At 41.4% G+C, this 22836-nt stretch overlaps 4 protein-coding genes across 7 annotated transcripts; all 4 read right to left on the reverse strand.

Moving 5' to 3' along the window:
• Positions 1 to 2523: 2523 nt before the first annotated feature.
• Positions 2524 to 4577, reverse strand: LOC125561195. Its single transcript, XM_048724863.1, has 2 exons — positions 4420 to 4577; positions 2524 to 3945 (listed from the first exon to the last, which is right to left on the reverse strand). Exons 1-2 carry the CDS (start codon positions 4513 to 4515, stop codon positions 3352 to 3354), a joined length of 690 nt encoding a protein of 229 aa, XP_048580820.1. The 5' UTR covers positions 4516 to 4577; the 3' UTR covers positions 2524 to 3351.
• A 109-nt stretch (positions 4578 to 4686) lies between these two features.
• LOC5522184 (inosine-5'-monophosphate dehydrogenase 2) lies at positions 4687 to 17983 on the reverse strand. The gene is made up of 6 exons (XM_001641885.3): positions 17272 to 17983; positions 16296 to 16466; positions 15698 to 15953; positions 14942 to 15143; positions 13713 to 14058; positions 4687 to 5707 (listed from the first exon to the last, which is right to left on the reverse strand). The coding sequence occupies exons 1-6, from the start codon at positions 17564 to 17566 to the stop codon at positions 5403 to 5405; spliced, it is 1575 nt and encodes a 524-aa protein (XP_001641935.1). The 5' UTR covers positions 17567 to 17983; the 3' UTR covers positions 4687 to 5402.
• LOC125561194 lies at positions 6833 to 11685 on the reverse strand. Of its 3 annotated transcripts, none has more exons than XM_048724860.1 (13): positions 10566 to 11683; positions 10347 to 10487; positions 10011 to 10227; positions 9796 to 9907; positions 9597 to 9712; positions 9302 to 9468; positions 9156 to 9219; positions 8993 to 9064; positions 8673 to 8881; positions 8389 to 8580; positions 8244 to 8265; positions 8015 to 8166; positions 6983 to 7175 (listed from the first exon to the last, which is right to left on the reverse strand). In XM_048724860.1, the coding sequence occupies exons 1-13, from the start codon at positions 10644 to 10646 to the stop codon at positions 7029 to 7031; spliced, it is 1692 nt and encodes a 563-aa protein (XP_048580817.1). In that variant the 5' UTR covers positions 10647 to 11683; the 3' UTR covers positions 6983 to 7028. The 3 variants fall into 3 exon arrangements, with proteins under 3 accessions (XP_048580819.1, XP_048580817.1, XP_048580818.1); XM_048724861.1 differs by lacking the exon at positions 6983 to 7175 and adding an exon at positions 7721 to 7939 and having other exon boundaries at positions 10566 to 11679; XM_048724862.1 differs by lacking the exon at positions 10347 to 10487 and having other exon boundaries at positions 6833 to 7175; positions 10566 to 11685.
• Positions 17984 to 18427: 444 nt separating the features above from the next.
• On the reverse strand, positions 18428 to 21111 carry LOC5522183. 2 transcript variants are annotated; one of them, XM_032367417.2, is made up of 2 exons: positions 20503 to 21111; positions 18428 to 18652 (listed from the first exon to the last, which is right to left on the reverse strand). In XM_032367417.2, the coding sequence occupies exons 1-2, from the start codon at positions 20989 to 20991 to the stop codon at positions 18644 to 18646; spliced, it is 498 nt and encodes a 165-aa protein (XP_032223308.1). In that variant the 5' UTR covers positions 20992 to 21111; the 3' UTR covers positions 18428 to 18643. The 2 variants fall into 2 exon arrangements, with proteins under 2 accessions (XP_032223308.1, XP_001641934.1); XM_001641884.3 differs by having other exon boundaries at positions 18428 to 18714; positions 20503 to 21108.
• Between the last annotated feature and the right edge of the window lie 1725 nt (positions 21112 to 22836).

The following is a 22836-nucleotide window of genomic DNA, read 5'->3' on the forward strand; positions in this document are numbered from 1 at the left end:
TCATGTGTTTTCAATGCAAAGAGAAGGACGTAGCCTGCGTCAAATCAACAAAATATGTTATTTTTAGTTGCCGTCTATTTTTTTTGTTTAGGCCAAGGAGGTTAGGCGGGTAAAGAAATGAAAGAATTTCTGTAGGATTGCTAGCCTTTTTTTCTGATGACAGATTGCTGGTTAAACCATTGCCCCCCGAAACATCCCTGACCCAGGGGCGTAGCCAGGGGGGTGGCCCAGGGGGCCCGGGCCCTTCCCCTTTTAGCAGCCAAAAATACAGTAAATGTATGAGACATCTAAAATACAGGAGAAAATGCCTTGAAAGTCTCTTTTTGGCCCCTTCCTGTCAAAAATCCTGGCTACGCCGCTGTGACCCTTCCTTTGGTCCTTTATTATTGGCCATTATTATTCAGTTCGCTTAAAGCCGCATTATCACTTCCGGAGGTCCGACAGAAACCTCAACCGTTAAAAGACAAAAGAATCTATTAAAATCCGAGATATATAATAGGCCATCCGTTCTAAATTATCAATCACATCCTCAAAGAAACTTTGAAATATTTTTCACATCCTCAAAGAATACTTTGAAATATTTTTCGCGTTTTCCCTTTTTCAAATCATCGGAGATTGTTACGTACGATTAAATGGAAAGTCGGTGTTTAGTTCCTCAAATGAAAACTCACTGGAATGGGCCTCCCTTCCGCTCACTTTCTGGACTGGGCCATTTGACTAAGTTCATTAAACGGAGAGTGTCGGTGATCCAATTCGTTAAACGCTTTGGACAGGCGGCTTGACTCTATGCTTTACTATCACTCTTTTGAGTTTACAATATCATAATTTCATTGCAGGACTTCAGTAATTTGGCATTGTTTTAGCTCGAACGAAAACGTAGAACAGGGACGAAAATACTAAAGCTGAACCCCGCCCTTCCACGGGAAATAAAGGGCATATCAAATCGTACGCCCTTAGGGGTCTCGCCCGCACTGTTAGAAATACTACATGAACGGGGCGACAGAAGGTAAAGTAAAATATGTTTTTGGTTGAAAGCGGGTATTCGTACTAAAGCACCTGGGGTGTGGTGGGGGGGGAGGTATTAGGTGGATAGATAATCTGTAAGGGAGGAAAATGTGGAACATATATGATGGCGTGGAATGGCAAGAATGGGGATGACAAAAACAAATATAAAGAGTTACAAATGGTGGGATATCTCGTAGAGCTCTTCGAAATGTTAAGCAACCTTACGTGTATTCTAGTACAAGGTTTGTCATCAGGAGGTAAGACCAGGTACTAGTCAAATGCGAAAGAGAAAAATAAAACTGGGAGCCGAGGGATGCTAGGGGGTGGGAGTAGAGATGGAATGGGCCATCTAAGTACTCCTCTCAATTTTGTTATTTTTAGATGTTCAGCCTTATTGATCCATCTAGAAATACCAAGGGCACGCACGGAGCACAATAAACAGTCATCTTCCAGTTATAGTTTCTTATACCTTTCAAATACCTTTTGCTCAAAGAGATAAGGTTTTTTCACGTATCAGATTCATTATAAAGTAAGTAGTATATATTCATTTCTAGGTAAAAGCCCCCCACCCCACCCCCCGTAAAACTCGACTATTGTCATCTTTATTGCACGCGGTGCACGTATGGGATGTTCATACAATACACGTGATGGACACGTGCGTCGCAGGGCTATATTCACAGCGAGGGATTGCTGATAATATCCTAACCAAATATCTGACGCGAGAAACAGATGTTTTTAAACAGCAGGTAAGCCTACCGAGTCACGTCCGAAGACTTGCAAAATGTATTTTAGCAATGCTGCGCTAGAAACAGGTTACATTTTGTTGCTGACGTTATGGCAATTAGTTCTAGTCCGTAGGCTGTGCCTATGTGTGGATCATTTGCTCTAGTCTCTTGTGGAGGGTGTTAGTTTCCTGCGTGTGGATCATTTGCTCTAATCTCTTGTGTGTGGGGGGGTTTCCTGCAGGCTTTCACGGTGCGATGGGTGCGGCGGCGTCCTTTCTTGTTTGGGACGGCATAAGGAAAATGAGAATACAGACACTGTCTGGTAGCCGTTCCCTTTACAAATTTCGATGTAAATGGCCTGTCGAGGCCTGGGACTTTGTAAGCTTTGCTAACTTGGAAAAAGTTCAGAGATTTATCTTTGCTTATTTGGAACTCTTAAAACGAATTTGTTACATATAAACATTTAAGATTGAGCTCTAAGCCTGAGAAGCATTTCTTGGCCGTTACCTTCTCCTGCGGTCGCCGCCGTCGCTGTTTGCGCCCTACGTTATCTGCCCGGGAGATGGATTAGGGAGATGTCCCATAGAATAGGGTGATAGGGTGTGGCTTCTACTCCACGTGCAATTGTGTGTTATATAACATTGCATGGCACCTGTGTGTGCTATTATAAGTAGAAGTCGGCATGTTTATCATCCTAAAGTGCTTTTACTTAATACTCGATTTCCAGCCGGTCGCTCAAAATCTGACCTGAGATAACCGGGGTCGAATGTTAGAAATCTGGATCACATCTACGTGCGTTTTTGATATATTTATTCTGCTATGGTGCACTTAAATTGCGACCCCTGAATGGTACCATACCAGCCAGAGCTCAAGGTAAAAAGCCAGTACTCGATGCTTGATATTTTTAGACGTGCACGCATAGCATAGTTTTTGCTGTGTCGAATGCTAGCCACTAAAGGATTTGCCAATAATATGAAGGGACTCACAAAAATATAGATCTCCACCCCCACCTCTTCCCCCCACATCCATATGCGCTTATTTCGAGATTGGTCAAGATAAACTTCACACGAAAGCTGCTTAGCTAGGATTCCAAGAAATTTAAATATATCCCAACAACAACCGCAACCACACCCAAACGAAAACTTCGGAATAAAAAATCATAACCAAAGTCATTAAAAAGAACGAATAATCCAATGCGTTTCATCACGCAAATAGGGTCCTTCCAATCGCAAGCAAAGCACCTATCGTCTTGACCTGGTCAATAGCAAGTGATAAGCACCGACTCCTTTGTGACATATAGTTCCCTCAATCACAAGCAATTTGTCTCGTAAAAAGCACTGATTCCCATAGTGCTAAAAAAAGAGTCCTTTCATTCAGCCACGAGCTTGTTAAAAGCACTGGCTCCTTTGTGTCATATAGTTCATTCAATAACTAGCAAATATAATTATCTTGACTTGCATGGTCATTTGGCTGCTCGTAATAAGGACTGACTCCTTAATTGCCTAGAACTTGCTCTCAACCATTTACTAGCAAAACACCTAAACGTCTAGACTTGGTCATTTGGCTCGTTATAAGCACTGATTCCTTTAGTGCCAAATGGAGTCCAAATATAGTTGAAGCTTTACTCAATTGAAAGAGAGCTTCGAGCCCAAGAAACATCATTATATGAAGGGGAGTGTTTTGCTGTTTCCAAACACAATTTCCTCAATTTCTTTGTTTCTCTTTCAATCTTCCTGGCAAACTCATTGTCAGCGCCGACAAGCCAATCAAAGCCATCTTGCAATCCCATGTCGAGCTCCTCGGACCATTCCCCGTCTCCGCCATTGCCAGGGATGATAACATCCTCCCACACCTTGCCATCACAATGGCCTTGGACGGCAACGTCCAAAGAATTGTCTGCTTTATCGACAAATACGCGAGCCTCGCTCTTGCAAGCTACGACGTCCTTAGGCTTTTCTAGCTCTCCTGCCACTGCGGTAGCATCTATGGACACTTCTTCACTCGCGTCGTTGGCATGTTCAATGTCTGCAACATCCTTAGTTGGGTGGTAGACGTTTGAAGAAGTTGTTACCAGATCTACCTTCTCTTGGGTGGTTGTAGCCAAGCAAACATCAGTTCTTATCTGACTGACCTCCGCTTCCTTCTCCTGTCCGTTAGCTTCAATCTCCATGGAAACAGCCTTGCCCGCCTTTTTAATGGTGCTTGGAACTTTTTCCTGTCAATAAGAATATTCCTCAATGCTGATGTCCCATAATCATTTAACCGTTTCAAGCGCTGTTCTTCATCTCGCTATAGAAATTGTTTCACATCTATCTTAACTAATAGCACCTCGCTTTTTATAGCACTCCTGCTATTTATTGTTATACGTCCGGCTGCTTTGAATACATTCGAGGACCTCGCTGCGCAGATTCATAAAATGTAGAACGACTGAGCGATCATGACCTTACATTTTCATAAACGAGTTTGATTTCCTTCGTGTTGCATGAAAATGCGAAAAAGAAAAAGTTACGTTCTAAAATTACGAAACGATAAAGCAACGAAATCTTACATGCACGCTGCGACGCTTCCGTTCTTGTGTGCGTCTGTGTTTTAAAGGTGTCAATCTAGTTTTACCAGTCACAGGACTAGTTTCACAAAATGCATGTCTCCTCACGTATCTTGACAATTGATGGCATCACTTGCCTCTTACCTCATTCATGTGCCAGTGTTGGTAGCCGTAGTAAGCAAGAGCTGCTCCACCGAGAGCTATAACGCCCACTGTAGCGCAGCGCCAAAAACCAGGCATTATCTTTTAGCTTATTGCTCCTCAAATACCTCGAAATACAAAATGATTCGAGTTTGTGAAATGTGAACAGAGTTCTAATGAATGATTGTGACGTTAGTCAGTAATAATAAATTATCATGACGTCATTCATTGCGCGCGCAATGAATGACGTTTATAAACTTGAGAGTACAATTTTTATAAACTTGAGAGTACAATTTTTATAAACTTGAGAGTACAATGGAAAATATCTCTCTTATCGCTGGAATAGTCCGCCGATGATATTATATAACTGAATAAATAGATGTGTCCATCATACATACTGAAACACAAGCTTTACAATCATACTGTATAACAGCATATAAACAACATCATAAAGCTAACAATTCTCGCGCTGTTCATTATATTATTTGGTAAACGCTTCGGTACACGCCTATAAAAAGAGATAAAATTATATTGTCAAGCATTTTTTTAACAAAACCTGCAAATGCTGAGGATGATTGTTGCTTTCCATGGATAACTCATAGGAAGTGTTAAGGAATAGATTATGAAGCGTTTACGGCATTTCTGGCGAGCAACACATAACCTTAAACACTCACACAGCATCACGCAGCAGACAAATCGAATCACCGACGCAATGAGGAAGAGATTAACTGAGCCATGAGCTCTAAGACGGCACTTTGTATTCTGTAACCTGTGTATTCACGAAATTATGCGTTTGCGAGGGTGACAAAAAAAAAGGTTTTTAAAGCCTGATTTTAAGGAGTCGCCAGAGTTGTCCGAGTCATATCAAAAGTTTCCTAGATATTCACACGCTAATCACACGCTCATCATCACACGCTAACGACACGCGCAAACGTGTTCAACACACGTCGAGCGCATGCGTAAGTTAGGTAGCACGCATGCGCAGTCTAGTAAAGCCGCTTCTCGTACGAATGCAGGCTATGAATTCCTCCCTCGATTCTAGCGGCTGACGATCGCTTCTCGAACTTGAGTTGACCGCTGTACATCATACTGCGGAGCACAGAAAGACTCTGACACCCCATATCTTGGCACCCGTGCTGTAGGCCAGACAAAAGGTACGGCACAAATCGGTGAATACTGCCCTTGTCCACCACAGCTCCCGACACGCCTTGCGCTACCTTGATGCGCTCGCTCTCGATGAAGTAGCGGCTCTGGCTTGACTTGTTCTCGAGCGCATCCAAAGATCCCATACCTGCAAGACATTAAAATGATTAATAATGTGTGCATTATAAGTGATTATTACACAGGCTTTTCTCTTTGGCCATGCTGAGGCCACATATGTAATAAGGTCGTGCTACGTAATAACATGGTAAATTTGTCATGAGGTCGTGCCACATTTGCCCGGGGGGAGAGGTGGAGGGGGAGGCCTCCGATAAAAATAGACGGGTTTGATCGTCGGCAAAATCGATATTAACTCAAGGAGGGGGAATTCTTACCCCTAAGAGATAGCAAATTGGGTGTAGGCATAGTTTACCCTAAGAGATGGCAGAATCGGAAAAAATAACGTTAAACAACCCCTTAGGAATAGCAATTAATCGTATTTTATACCATAAGGCTAACGTCGTATTATCCATAAACCATATTCAGTGCAAATGCATGCAAATGGAGGTGAAACAATCGACTCGATTGATTTGGATGCATTTGCATCGAATACGGCCCATGTTTAGTTCAGTACAGTTCAGTTTAAACTTTGTTTATCGAGGGTAACATATTTAACAGAATATAAAGTTTTCTAACATATGGCCCTCGGTTAGTAAGCACTGTCACTGGGGGTGGTCACTGCCAGAGGGTTTATTGCGTCCCCAGTGGTTCATTTACGTCCCTTCGGTTCGGGTTAGTGTAGTGCAGCTTGAAGAGACGGGACCTCTGGTTTAGTGTCCTTATCCTAGAAGACTGGAAACACGGGAGAATAACTTCAACTCACTTTTTAGACAAATTCGAATCAAGGCAGGAACCTGGAAAAATCCACAGTCCACAGTTGAGCCAGGATTCGAACCTGGGCCACAGCAGTGAGAGGCCGACGCGCTAACACACTAGGCCACCCGTGCTTCATGGATAATACGACGTTTGAACTTAGCTTTAGAAGTAAAAGAATCGAAAAAAAAAACTTTTCCGGGGAGTACCCCCCCCCCCCCCCCCCCCCGCATATCAAACATATTCCCCACGGATAGTGTCCTTCGTTCGCTGTGCCTTATATGGTCATATATGCCCATATTTAGAAGTACTGGAGTTTCCCCTTTCGCGCTTCTCCAACAAACATGGCGGCAAACACTGATTCCCTAAAGACTCGTAGTGGAAGAATTATAAAGAAACCGGATCGCTTGGTCAAATATTTAGACCATTCCTCAGTTGATACGTACGTGAAAGAAGAGAAAGAGGAAGAAGAAAAAGTCTGGGAGATAGAGAGAGTTTTAAACGTTGAGGGAGACTATGCCTTTGTGAAATGGAAAGGCTACAGCGATAGATATAATTCTACGGTTTCTCTTTCATTGAATCCGCAGTTGTCATGCTATTTAGCCGTGAATGCTGGGAACCCCGACAGTAGTGAGGTAGCAAGAGAAAAGCTTCCCATTCTTTGCTCCGAGGATAAGGAATTGTGGCTGATTCGACATGCACTGTTCGATGAGCTCCAATTTCGTACACCCGAGAATGACACGGGACTCATTCGGAGAGTACAAGTGAAAGTCCCACTTTCAAAGGGGGGTTTTTCCGCTTTGTTTGGTAAAGGGACATTTTCTTTTGCTACCTCACGAAAGCTGGATTTTTCAGGGACCCGTAATATTCGGTTCCCGTGCACTGCTGTCGAGTTTGGCACCGTTATTGGTACGGAGTTTATGGCTCGGCAACTGCCAGATTCGAGTACCATATGTGAAGTTGACTCATCTTCGAAGATGTGGATATCATGAGGATACGAGCTAAGGATTAATTATGATCATAGTTCGTGCCCCCGTTGTACTTACATCTCTGAATATGGGTCAGAGGAAGAAAGGCCTAGTATGTGTCGACCGCTAGAGCGCAAGTATCCCCCGCTGAGCTTTTTGGAGATCAGCTTCGTACGGCGTAGACGGAATATGCTTCACAACTATGGCTCGGTAAGTTAAAATCTCTCTATATAAACTAATTGTTGACATCTGTTTCAACCGATTTCACTGTATTTCCAGTCGAAAATAAAGAGGGGGAATTTAGATCCAGGGAATGATACAGATTGTTTTGATGGTTTTAATGCCTTTATATAATAATGTGGGTACAAATAGTTATACAAGTTATAAATAGTGATATTTACAACAGTAATAAATAGCACCAAAAATATAATAAATAAATAAATACATTTTTTTCTTTGTCTTCACTGCTTTTGATATTTTCTCTTGACCCTTTCCAAATTATTTTCCCTACTGAACAGTTTTCTGTTTTCCCTCTCCATGATCTATAGAGATAAAAATACACAGTTGTAGCAAGCGATTAGTCTAGATAACATGACGTTTTTTTCACTTGGAATTACCTGTACAGTGTAGTTGCTATTTTTCCCCCCTTTCTGGCTACCCCTGTGGAATGTCTTGTTCTGCATGTGGTTTTTCTTTTCCACTGTCTGGCAATTGAACTGGTGGATCGTGCCATGAATCTCCAAAAATTGGGGGACATGATAAACAAGAACTGTAGAGAAAAAAATGCATAAAATTACTTGGTCTCGGAGATCCCAAGTCAATTAAGGAATCTCATTTTAATCTTACCATGTATATATGGAATTACATCCTGTGGAGAGATAAAAGAAAGCACAATTAAAATAATATATCTACTTGTTATTTTTTCAGTGACATATGATCAAATGAGGCTTGTGTCCTGCCAGTTCAACTAACCACAGGGATGTAGAATTACCTCATCAAACGTGGCCTTTCTAAATTTGGTTCCCCATTGGCGGGCCTTTTCTTGAAAAGCATCTGCTCGAAGATATGCTTCATCTCCAGGATTTGCCCCAAGAGCATCAGTGAGGACCATCAAACTTTTCCACACTTGTGTCAGCTCTGATATGCTAAGAACTGTTTTCTCACAAGTGGGAGTGGACGATGGCTACAAAACACAAAGCAATTGTTAAATTAGCTTTATACACAGTAGTATCCTGGGTGTGCTGGTCTTTTTTATAATGAAAATAAAAATCATACCTCAAACACTATGTTGTTGCGGTCAAGATGATCCTTGAGTGTGGCACGTAGGAAGTCCTTGGTGCCTGTCGACCTCAGATGGAACTTCCTACATTCCTCCACTAGCTGGGCTTTGGTCAGACAGTCAAGGCTGGTGATGGACTTGTTCTCCATGTCTCCTAGGAAGGCATGGATATCAAGCCCCCTAATGATAGTTTCCAAACCATCACCTTTATAAGGAAAAGAGGATTCAAAGAAAATAAATAACGAAACTTTATAGTAATTTCATATTAGTTTCAGTTATTATAACAGTCTTTTCTATTAGTCAGTTATTTACTTACAATCCAAAGAGCTCCACTTGGTTGTGGTTTTGCCACTGTCATCCTGGACATCATAGAAACAAAACCTCACACCTGCAAATACAATATGGCAAGAAAACAAAATGATAATCACCATAAGACATCCCCTATACCCATTTACCCTATACATGAAATTTTTATTTACCCAAAGCTTCTATTGCTTCTTCCATGGCTTTTTTAACATTCTGCTCTATAGCCCAGCAAGCAACCTAGAAGTTTAATATATACCAGGAACTTTTTTAAAAAATGGCTCAATGGAGATTTGAATTTGTTAAATAAGCATAATTTTACCTGGTTGAGAAGTTTTCCCATGATCCTCAATTTGAGGTGCAGGGTGTCGGGTATGACCTTGGTAAATTCAATGTCCACGAGAGGTAAACATTGAACTCCCTTGGCATTTGGACACCCAACACGTGCACGGCACTGGTTTAAGGTTCTGGTTATGGGCCATTGTGGGACTGAAATTTTTATCAAATTTATCTAGTTATTTATAATATAGCTGACAATGGAATAATTCATAAAAACAAAAATCATTTAATTCATTACATAACATTCATTATATAAGTAACAAAATTAAAAAACTTACTAGAAAAGTCTCTGATCATCCTTTTGCTGCATTCGCACCAAATGCAGAAGTACAAGGCACAGGGACTATTAATTCCGAGAATACACGCCATGAACTTCCAGTCAGCACACATCACCCTTAAAAAAAGGGATAAAAGTTACATATGTCCTGTTTAATGCCAGATCATAAGATTATTGGTTGCAAAAAAAATGAAACCTACCAATCAATAGTGTATTCAAGGCCATTAACAAGAATGCCAGTTCTCCCTAGGGCCTTCATCTCATCAAAAACCCCTCTCAAGGTCGCCTTTAGGATGTCATATGACTCCTTGCCTATAATAAAAAGTGTTCACAGATATATGGCTTTAGTTGACTATATCATTAGGAAGATTTGTTCTCGCTTACAGCTGCAATAAATTAGCTGCAACCAACTCACCATCATATATAGATATACAGTATTCCCTTTCTGGGCTTCTTTTAACAGAGTTTTCTGCTGGAAAGCAGAAGGTTGTCATAACACTCCCAAGTTTTTTGGTGGTTTTTCTACCATCACCAGAAAACCGAAGGGTTATAACATTGCCCCCTGCATTTCCAATGACATCTGAACTATAACTTAGAATGTCCTTGATGGATCTTGAACATCCTTTTGCATTCTGAAAGGAGAAACTTTGTTTAATGAATTATTGGGTTTGTACAGTATTTGCTTGTTTTAAAGGATGCAAAATGTGCTGTGCACAAAGCAAATCAGAATTAAGACTATCAACAGACTAACCCCTTCAAATTCTGTAATAGGAATGATTGCATTTTGAGCTTTTCTCTCTTTCTGTATCCCATACAGTGATGGCAAGCTGGACCCAGCTACCATCTTTAGCTCATGGTATGCTGAGTCAGAAACATCACCATCATCTTTGGCCTGAGATTATAAAAATAATCTAAATATAGAAAAAATAAGAAACCTACAGTACTGTACATGTACTTCTATAATACCTACCTTGAGAGCTCTTTGGATCTTTTTATGGTCAATCTCCTCAGGCTCAACCCTCTCATTGAAATGTAGGGCAAAACTGACCATACCAACTTCAAGTTGAACCTAGAGATAAGGAAACATTGAAATGTAGGGCAAAACTGACCAACTTCAAGTTGAACCTAGAGATAAGGAAACATTTTATGATAAACAAATGCCATTATAACAGAATTGGTAAATTTAGGTTGTTTCCATGTGTACAAAAATTCTAAACAAACCTCAACAACTTTCCAATCTGTTGGAAGCTTCTCAAATTGCTTCTCAAGCCATTTTTTAATCTCTGACTTTTTGTGAAATTGAGCTTTTGGCTCAAGGTCACAAAAAGGCTTTCTCGGCTGAAGAAAGGGCTTTTTTTCCTTGCCTAGCTCCTTTCTCATGCCATCTCTCTCTTTGACAACATCAGCGAGTCGATGTTTTAGCTCTGACAGCTGATTCTCGAGCTCTTCGATTCTAGAGTCCCGAGAATCACACAGCCCGATTTCACGGACTTGAGGTAGTGTGTAAGCCAATCTTTGTTTTTTCAATGGCGGATCTTGTGTAAAATTAGTCAAATACCCTTGCACCATCATTTTAGTAGATATCTATCATGAACAAGCAAACGAGACGACTAAACTTTTGAACCTCTTCCCGCCTAAGTTTACCGAGATTCTGCAAGATGATCCCCAAAAAACAACCCGTGAAGATTATCTAGATAAGAATTGCGCCAAAATTATACAAACAAAAAACGGAAATATTAGAAAGGAATACTTAGCTTCTCGTCCTTCGGGTGTTTCTGTACTCTTCAGCATCAGGATCACACAAGGACGTAGTCGATTAAAATACCTACGAGGGCTTTTTTCCACAAGTTAGGCTGGCAGAAGAAAGATCTAGCCCCTACAGGGGTATTTGATGAGAAAAATAGGTATTTTTCGCTTCTATAAGCAGAAATCTCAGGTTAAATAGCCCTGTTTTCCAAAAATAATCGCTCTTCGTCCGCCATCTTGGATAGCTCAGAGAAAACCCATTTGTAATTTGCCAGGTTACACAGCTCCTAGTCTCAGTCTCTAAAAAAGCGGCCGAGCGAGTTTGAATAACACCAAAAGTTTGATATGGGCACATTTGTAATAAGGTCGTGCTACAACTGTAATAACCTGGTACATTGGTAATAAGGTCGTATCACATCTGTAATAACCTGGTACATTTGTAAAAAAAGGTCGTACCACATCTGTAATAACCTGGTACATTTGTGATAAGGTCGTACCACATCTGTAATAACCTGGTACATTGGTAATAAGGTCGTGCCAAAACTGTAATAACCTGGTACATTTGTAATAAGGTCGTGCCACATCTGTAATAACCTGGTACATTTGTAATAAGGTCGCGCCACAACTGTAATAACTTGGTACATTTGTAATAAGGTCGCGCCACATCTGTAATAACTTGGTACATTTGTAATAAGGTCGCGCCACAACTGTAATAACTTGGTACATTTGTAATAAGGTCGCGCCACATCTGTAATAACTTGGTACATTTGTAATAAGGTCGCACCACAACTGTAATAACTTGGTACATTTGTGATAAGGTCGTGCCACATCTGTAATAACCTGGTACATTTGTAATAAGGTCGCACCACAACTGTAATAACTTGGTACATTTGTAATAAGGTCGTGCCACAACTGTAATAACCTGGTACATTTGTAATAAGGTCGTACCACATCTGTAATAACTTGGTACATTTGTAATAAGGTCGCACCACAACTGTAATAACCTGGTACATTTGTAATAAGGTCGTACCACAACTGTAATAACTTGGTACATTTGTAATAAGGTCGTGCCACAACTGTAATAACCTGGTACATTTGTAATAAGGTCGTACCACAACTGTAATAACTTGGTACATTTGTAATAAGGTCGTGCCACAACTGTAATAACCTGGTACATTTGTAATAAGGTCGTGCCACAACTGTAATAACTTGGTGCATTTGTAATAAGGTCGTGCCAAATCTGTAATAACCTGGTACATTTGTAATAAGGTCGTGCCACAACTGTAATAACTTGGTACATTTGTAATAAGGTCGCACCACAACTGTAATAACTTGGTACATTTGTAATAAGGTCGCACCACATCTGTAATAACTTGGTACATTGGTAATAAGGTCGTACCACATCTGTAATAACTTGGTACATTGGTAATAAGGTCGTACCACATCTGTAATAACTTGGTACATTTGTAATAAGGTCGCACCACATCTGTAATAACTTGGTACATTTGTAATAAGGTCGCACCACAACTGTAATAACCTGGTACATTGGTAATAAGGTCGTACCACAACTGTAATAACCTGGTACATTTGTAATAAGGTCGCACCACATCTGTAATAACTTGGTACATTGGTAATAAGGTCGTACCACATCTGTAATAACCTGGTGCATTTGTAATAAGGTCGTACCACATCTGTAATAACCTGGTACATTTGTAATAAGGAGGTACCACAACTGTAATAACCTGGTACATTTGTAATAAGGTCGTGCTACAACTGTAATAACCTGGTACATTTGTAATAAGGTCGTGCCACAACTGGAATAACTTGGTACATTGGTAATAAGGTCGTACCACATCTGTAATAACCTGGTACATTTGTAATAAGGTCGCGCCACAACTGTAATAACTTGGTACATTTGTAATAAGGTCGTGCCACATCTGTAATAACCTGGTACATTTGTAATAAGGTTGTGCCACAACTGTAATAACCTGGTACATTGGTAATAAGGTCGTACCACATCTGTAATAACCTGGTACATTTTTAATAAGGTCGTGCCACATCTGTAATAACCTGGTACATTTGTAATAAGGTCGTACCACATCTGTAATAACCTGGTACATTTGTAATAAGGTCGTGCCACAACTGTAATAACTTGGTACATTTGTAATAAGGTCGTACCACAACTGTAATAACTTGGTACATTTGTAATAAGGTTGTGCCACATCTGTAATAACTTGGTACATTTGTAATAAGGTCGTGCCACAACTGTAATAACCTATTCTGTGTGGGTGTACCAAGCAATATTTACGAGCCAATAACTGTTTTAGTATATCCTGCAATAGGTCAACTAGCCGTATCTTATAGAGCTCACCTCTATACTTCTTCAGCCTCACTCCATCATTAGAAAAATAGTACTCTCCGGGAGCTTCTGAGGTCCCCGCTAACAAACTGCCCATCATCACTGTGGACGCGCCCACTGATAGCGCCTTGGTGATGTGCCCAACAGTTCTTATCCCGCCATCTGCAATCACAGGGATCCCGAAGCGCCGTGCGTACTCTGCAACCTTGAATACCGCGGTGGCCTGAGGTCGTCCGACCGCCATGACTTCCTGAGTGATACAGATGGAGCCGCTGCCCATGCCAACTCGAAGAGCGTCGGCTCCGGCGTCAATCAAGTTCTTGGCTTGACATGCGGTTACCACGTTACCGGCCACGACCTGGAGAGGATAAGTGATACAGGGAAACGTTAGTGTTTTACGCCTTTTCTTGGCGTGGCACTAAACGCGACTGTTGAGCACTGAATTTTAAACAAGGACCCGCACTATAAAAGGGCATGAACCAGGTCCACGAAAGGCTCAGTTGTCAGTAAAGTGCTACGCGGTGCGGAGCTCCGGAGTTCAGTCAAGCGTGTCTTGTTTGCCCTCGAGGAGCGAAACCCAAACTCAACTTTTGAAGCGCTTTTTTTTTTCGTTTGCTCGGTTTATTTTCTCTTGGCTGCTGACAATGAATAACCTACCAAAAAAGCAGGATTTTGCAGTAAAATTAGTTCAAATTATTAACGATAACACAACTAAAAAGTCCCACTACCGGCGCAATGTTTACGGCGTGTTGCAATCTTGAAGTTTGAATTTTGTTCAGCCGAAAGGGGGCGGTACAACAAGTAAAAGAGTATCTAGTTTTCTTTTACGAAACTAGATTTGCTAGCATAATTTTTTGTCCACCGTCACAGCCATGGAACAGAAACGCGACAAGATAGCTAAGGGGTGCTGAATAACGTATGCGCGTGCACGTGCTCTGGCGAAAACAATAAAAATCGCAGTGTTGAATAGTCCGAGCAAAGGTACGAAAGGCTGACTTACTTTTGTACAACACCAAAACCATACTGTACAAAAGACGACAGACTAGTTTAATAATGAGGGAGTCATAAAGAAAGTTATAGCCTTAGCTTTGCGCTTAAAGTTTTCTTAGCATTTGCCAAAATGTGACAGTTCGCCGGTAAAAAGCAGCCATTTCAAAACAAAAAGGCTGGTTTAACCGCGCGGTTTCTGGAAGCGGAGGGTACAGCTTGGTACAGCGCGATTCATGGATCGCTTCTCCCACCTGGAGCCTGGGGCAGAGTTCCTTGATGTTTTTGATCATATCAATCTGATAGGCCGAGTTTCCTTGTGACGAGTCCAGAATGATGACATCCACCCCGGCATGTATGAGAGCCTCTACTCGCAGCTTGTCCTCCGCGCGTGTCCCTATCGCTGCGCCGACAAGCAGTTGTTTCTTGCTGTCTTTAGAGGCGAGCGGGAACTCCCTGAAAGTGATGGCAACATTTTAGCGACTCATTCTTGAATGTTTTAGCCAAAGGAGTTCCAAACTAAGAGGAGGGGGGAGAAGCAAGGGTCGTGCGCGGATTAATTGTTCTTCCGTGGTTTTTCTCATCTCTTGTTATTTTAAGTCGAATATCTGAAAATAAGGCCGGGGCCCGCTCGCCTATATCTCGACCCCCAGTCCCCCCCCCCCCCCCCCCCCCCCCCGCCACGTGTGCGCAAATTTTGGCGTTCCGTCACTTTCTGACTTTATAGGGTTTTTTGGGGGGTGACACTTCAAAGCGTTTTACGTTATGGGGAAAACTTCCGAATTGCCCAGTTTTTATTCCATTTTTGCGTTAAAAAGGCCATCATCCATCTGGACTTATTGTGCGCTTTTGTTTTCGTGATTAAAACTTTTATGTTTGTGCAAATAAGTTTTTTTTCTTTTCCTGGCGAATGTAAACAAAATGCTACGAAAATGCTACGTATGTACGACAATACCACTTTTTTGGCGACCACAAAAATGTGACCGAATGCCTTGTTTATGCAAACTAACCTGTTCTTCCGTAAATCAGAATAAGCAATAAGTGAAACAAGTTCTCCGTTCTCGTTCACAATTGGCAGTTTCCCCTTCTTGCTTTGCTGAAGTATCCTATTAGCTTCCTGGAGCGTGCAGTCATCTTTAGCGACAACAAGATCATTCAATGGCGTCATAAACTCGGATAGCGGCTCGTCAATCTGTTCAGGCCCGAGGAAGTCTATGTCTCTTGATGTAATGATGCCAGCCAATACTCCTCCCATACAGCCATTTTCTAGGGAGAATAATACATGTCAGTCCAAAAACTAAGCATAACTAGAGGTGGTTGATAACATTCAATAAGATAATAAGAACCTAGACTGGGAATTAGTTTCAGCTTTTTATTTCTTAGAGGAAAGTGTCACCAAATTGCAGTTTTGGTGAAATTGGGATTAAGTGTCCCCGACATTGGAAAAGCTACCCTCCCCCCTTCCCTCTTCACCAAAAGTGTCTGTCTGTCTGTAGATAATCAAGGTCTACAGTAAAACATGACTTCCCCCTTTCCGCACAGAAAAGATTAATCAATATTCTCATATTGCCCATAAAACAAATAGCACTTATTGTCAGCAGTACCTACCTGTTAAGGGTATTCCAGAAAAGCCATTCTTCTTTTTTATTTCAATGACATCTTTCACAGTGTGGCGTGGACTTAGAACAAGGGGATCATTGATAAATCCTTGCTTGTATTTCTTAACCTTTTTAACTTCATCTGCTTGGAACTCTATACTGCAGTTGTGATGGATAATTCCTTGAGCCAAAAGATAATAATAACAGTAATCAACATCAAATTATTTTCAAATGTTAAAAGAATCCATAACAACCTTTGACCAGCCCTTATTTAGTGTTTCTTCAAGATTAGAGCCTCACAATTAAAACATGAGGCAAGGGCAAATTTCTTTAAGGGAGGGGGGGGGGGGGGGGGGGTCAAGGAGAAAGTGGATCAATAAAACATATGGCAGGAAAATTTGATGGATTTGGGCTTCTATTCAATTCTTCTAAAATTCTAGTGTGGGGGGAGGGGGAGGTGGCTTGGTCCCCTACCATTGAAAAGTCACTGACATCATACTACAAGAACCTACAATTCTAGCGAAAAAAAATAACAGATATTTTTGCCCCTAACAGTTTTTGTAACATAAATCTATGACATACAATAATGTCTTCAATGTTTACAAATACCCCAGGGTCGCCATAACAATTATTTGAATAAAAGTTAAGTACATGAGATAACAAAACAATGGTCATTATCCCTGCATTCCGTAGAGAGAGGAAATTTGCATATGGCTATCAGTTAGCTCTGTACTTGAACTGTTAAGTTCCATAACAAAACAGTATTTCAACTGGGCAAGAATGGCACTAGGTTTACCAGTGAATATAATTTAATAAAATCAAGGGGAGTTGTAATTCTTTTTCATAACGAAATGTTTGTTGTGTCTAATTACTTATAATTGTTGCGTGACAACAATACCGTGACTAAGTCATGCAACGCTGTAAAAAGTGCCACTTCTTTCTGGAAGCGAAATCCATAACAAATCTCACAATAAATTCCTCCTTACCTATTCCACCGTGTAAAGCCATCGCTACCGCCATAGCCGATTCAGTTACTGTGTCCATCGGAGAGCTAACAAATGGAGTTTTTAGCGTAATTTCCCGGGTCAATGCTGAGTTGAGCTCAACAACATCGGCAGAGAAATCTATGAACCCGGGTAAAATTAAGAAATCATCGTAAGTGAGTCCCTGCCCGCCTCCGAACAGGGCATTTGCCGTGAGTCCATCTTCTGGGACATAGCTAGTTGGTCCGCTTATGAGATAGTCAGCCTTCGGGGCACTTTTACTCGGCGAGGAAGCCATATGAACTAATTATTCAGTGCGTTACTAACGCCGGTCTCAAATCCCTTTGTAAAAGTTCTCTCCTCTTTGCCTCCAAGGCTCCGTCTTTCAAGATCTTGAAGTCCAAACAGCAATACTTTATGCTGATGGGAGAATTCTTAGTTCCGCTGAAGTAAAACCCAAATAGATCTTGAAAATCACTCGACAGTAGTCGAGTATGATGAAGTACGTACTTTGGGACCTGTTCGATTCCGATCGATGGCAGCAAAGCAGAATGGCAAGAGTCTAAATTTCTCCCAGTGTAGTTTTTTTCCACCGCAGTCCTGTATTATTTATCGTGAAAGAAGCAGTGTTTGAAAGTAATTAGGCTTGAGACTTCTTTCGGTCGGCTTCTGTTTGTAAGGTTGTTGGGCGCACTCTCACTATTTGAGGGACTGGGACTACCAAAGCATCGCACTTCTAAAGCGCCGCGGCTTGATTTCATTAAAATACATTGTCTCCAGCTGCAAAGCTCATTCAAGGTTGGTACTTAGTCAGCTAACAGCTCCACATAAAGACACAGAAAAAGGATAATAATCTTGATTGTGGGTAACAGATCATATTTCAGGCGGGTCTCCTTTGAGCGGGGTTCAACTTTTTGCTCTTGATGTCCGAGTTGCAGGACCTAAGAAGTGTGTGGTTTACTGGGCGGGGAAACTTCCCCCAGACCCCACCTCCAATGTCTAAGAAAAATATGAGAAAATGACTAGTAGGGGCATGGCTGTGCCCCCAATATTGTTTCTGTATCGTGCCCCCCCCCCCCTCCCCAGCAGATATTTCGAGGCTCTGAAGATAAAAATATGAGGGAAGTATGGGTATGTGAAGGAAAACAGTAGTCACTTCAACAAATAGAAGATATTTATTTCAATTTGTGTTCCTTTGAGACTCCCAAAAATAAATAATGGAAATTGAGTCGAATAGCTACTCTCTCTTTCCCTTGATCAGTATGTGTCTTTTCTACTGTATTTTTGCCTCTTGATCAGTTCGTTGAGTACCTCACTCCCAATATTGGAAATCTACGTTTCATCCTTCTCTTTTCTGCTTTTTTCTTCCCTCATCTCAGTCAGTCTATCAATCATAAATTGTAGCGGGTTATCTGGACGCTGGTATACAATATCAGCAGAAAAGTTCTGTAGGAAAAACGAGTTAACATTAGTAAACCCATGGACTGTGACTTCTGTGACGTCCTACACACGAGCTCACACTAATAGCTGCAAACTTTGTGTAAAAGTCGGTCCGTATCTATATACTGACGAGTAGTCGGTCCGTATCTATATACTGACGAGTAGTCGGCCCGTATCTATATACTGACGTGTAGTCGGTCCGTATCTATATATTGACGAGAAGTCGGTCCGTATCTATATACTGACGTGTAGTCGGCCCGTATCTATATACTGACGAGTAGTCGGCCCGTATCTATATACTGACGTGTAGTCGGTCCGTATCTATATATTGACGAGAAGTCGGTCCGTATCTATATACTGACGTGTAGTCGGTCCGTATCTATATACTGACGAGTAGTCGGCCCGTATTTATATACTGACGTGTAGTCGGTCCGTATCTATATATTGACGAGAAGTCGGTCCGTATCTATATACTGACGTGTAGTCGGTCCGTATCTATATACTGACGTGTAGTCGGTCCGTATCTATATACTGACCAGTAGTCGGTCCGTATCTATATATTGACGAGAAGTCGGTCCGTATCTATATACTGACGAGTAGTCGGTCCGTATCTATATATTGACGAGAAGTCGGTCCGTATCTATATACTGACGTGTAGTCGGTCCGTATCTATATATTGACGAGTAGTCGTTCCGTATCTATATACTGACGTGTAGTCGGTACGTATCTATATATTGACGAGAAGTCGGTCCGTATCTATATACTGACGTGTAGTCGGTCCGTATCTATATACTGACGTGTAGTCGGTCCGTATCTATATACTGACGAGTAGTCGGCCCGTATCTATATACTGACGTGTAGTCGGTCCGTATCTATATATTGACGAGAAGTCGGTCCGTATCTATATACTGACGTGTAGTCGGTCCGTATCTATATACTGACGAGTAGTCGGTCCGTATCTATATACTGACGAGTAGTCGGTCCGTATCTATATACTGACGAGTAGTCTGTCCGTATCTATATACTGACGAGTAGTCGGTTCGTATCTATATACTGACGAGTAGTCGGTCCGTATCTTTATACTGACGAGTAGTCGGTCAGTATCTATATACCGACGAGTAGTCGGTCCGTATCTTTATATTGACGAGTAGTCGGTCCGTATCTTTATACTGACGAGTAGTCGGTCCGTATCTATATACTGACGAGTAGTTGGTCCGTATCTTTATACTGACGAGTAGTCGGTCCGTATCTTTATACTGACGAGTAGTCGGTCCGTATCTATATACTGACGAGTATTCGGTTCGTATCTATGTACTGACGAGTAGTCGGTGCAGCCTTGTGGACTTTTACTAAGGGAAGGGTTATCATTGAACGAGGAAGGGACTGCTTTGTTTGGGGGAGGGTTGCGATTTTTCTAAGCTCCGATTTGGGGGAGGGCTTTGAGGAGGGCCTTATTTTTTTAACAGGAGGTATTCTGATCAATTTCAGCCAATTTTCCCAAAACCCCCCTAAAATCCCAAAAATAAATAAATGAATGTGATGCGCTTTTGCTTGCGTGACTAATGTTTGACTGGTGCTGAAAATTGTTAATCCCAAAGGCGTTGCTTCTATTTTCATTTTATCTTGAGGGAGGGAAAATTTGGCATCCCTCCCCCCCCCCTCCCTACCGATATTTAATCACCTTTCCTTAAGCGCACTACAAAGAGCAATATCATATCAAATAGTCCAGCTTTCCCCTGCCCTTAAAAATTCAGGACATCGATGGACACAAGCAAAGTGCAAATCCAAATTTACCTGAAACATTCTGAAGATTCCATGCCTCTCAAGATAGGCCACTGACTTTACCAACGGATGCGTCTCTGCAATCAGCGGGGGCCCATCAGGCTCCGGGACTTCCGGCGTGGATTCCTCGTTTTCCTTCACAATACTACCACCATCATTGTCTTTAGGTGGCTCTACCTTATTATTACCAGAACCAGCTTCATTTGATCGAGGTATATCATCTTGATTATCTATATTTATGTCTTTCTTGATGGTAATCTCAGCCTGTTTTATCGTATTAGTAACTAGTGTATCAATCTCTTGATCACTGGGAGTCCTTGGAAGTGTTTTACGTGGTTCATTTAAAATCTGCGGCTTTTGATCCTTTTGCAATCGTTCTCCGTCTAATTCCGGCCACTCTGATAGGTCTTGAACACTCATGTTATCCATGCTGTGAATCGTTCCATCGGAGAAAGAGACAAGACTGTTCACCTCGCTTAAACAGTCATCCCCATCCGACATGATGCTTTCTTGACAAGATTTCACGGTTCCTCTTCGAAGACATACATTTTTACGCAGGAGCTAAACTAATATTGACATTTTGAACCCTGTGAAATCTTGTTTTGCATTTCTTCGCTTGAATGGATAATTGGGATTATAAAAATGTAAATACAAACTTTTTTGGTTGCCATGGAAATGTTAAAACTATTATTGGTTGGTGAGGGGAGGGGAGGGGAAAGAACTTGGCACTTGCTCTTGCCCTGAAGAAGAGCTGACGCTTAAAATGCAAACAAAACGACTTATATATCCGCGATTCTCACGATATTAGAATATTGGGTATATGCATATATGCTTTAATCAAAAGGCAAGGCCCTCGCCAAGTCGTGGATAATAAAATGGTAATTTGGGACAAAAGCTTGGTTTTGGTGCATTTGTTTTCAACACACTTTAGGGTAAAATGGTATGTAGAGTATGGACCAAACCAATAAATTTCTTGGCTTTATGTGGTTTTATTTATACATAGGGTATTTTGTCTTAGACAATGTAAACAATGGTACTACTGTGATGTTGGAATAACTGCTTCCGGTAAGTCTATGCCCATCTGATTGATTCCCTGGGGACAACCAGTCGACCCAGATACCATTGATGGAAAAGGGGCCCTTTAGCCCTCCTTGGGTGATTTTGCTTACAGACATTTAAAAAACTGATTCCTGCTCTTGACAAACGAAGTTCAGTCTAGAAATGTTATTCATGGAGACATGAAACTGAACTGACTTTGAAGCTGAACTGATAACGAACGGACTTTTGAAGCGAAACCTTGCATTCAGATAGCTATTTATCGAATGTGGCTCGATTTATAATTGGCAAAAAAGGCAGGAATGACGTTAAATCATAGTCTTAACCTTCAAAGTCTTCAAAGAATTCAACTACGGCCGCCATGTTTTTTTACATGGTTTGGAAAACCGCTGACAATTCGCGGGCTTTTTCGCTAAAACATTTGATTTGATTGGCCAAGAGTTGTGATATTAGGAGAGTCATGATTGGCTATGGGTTACACTTGAGTCGACGGTTAGCGATTAGCGAGTGACACAACCCCGCTACCGCAAAAAGTCCTGAATAGCTTCGCTATCCACGACTTAAAAAGGAATAGAAAATATTCGCGCGAATTTGTATTTCGCGCTGACATTTTTTGATCAAGCTAAAATTATCTAAGGCCCCCCCCTCTTTTTTTAGAAAAAAAAAGAGTTTAAATTTTCTATGTCCAGGATTTTCTTATTGTTTGAGTGATTATCATACCGAATGGTACCCCCAAGCTCCGTAAAGTTGATTAGAAGTTTTTGCTCACAAAATAAGTAAAATGCTGCCCACATAAGAGTGCTAACTTGATTAACTGCTCGCCCTTCTCCCACTCTTGTTCTACAACACTGCGCGCTTTTTCACTCTCTAATCACCGGATAACTATGGAAAATTTGTGAAATCACATATTCTTTCGCAGTACTGCTGGCATTCACATATGCTCGCAAGTGCTTAGCAATTGGAAGTCATATAGAATAAATTATATACATAAATTTACATATATCTTGTAGCTTGGTAGATAACAGATGATTGGAGGCAGTTTCCGTCAAGGGGGCACGCGTTCTTTTGTCTGCAGTTGCATGTTTTGTTATTGGCGGGGGAGGTAGGGGCGTCTTCGGTTGTTATTGATGAGGCGATTATGCGTTTGTTAAGGCTGTCAATTATCTGCTTGGTGTTGCTCATGCGGCTATAACTGATTTTGATTGTGTTCCGGTTGAAGATTTTTCTGAGCTTGTGGTCTTTAGGGAAGTGCTTCTATGAGTCTATGAGTGAGAGGAATCTGTGGCCGAT

The sequence above is a fragment of the Nematostella vectensis genome, chromosome 3 (assembly GCF_932526225.1).
Source record: "Nematostella vectensis chromosome 3, jaNemVect1.1, whole genome shotgun sequence".
Classification (NCBI taxonomy): domain Eukaryota; kingdom Metazoa; phylum Cnidaria; class Anthozoa; order Actiniaria; family Edwardsiidae; genus Nematostella; species Nematostella vectensis.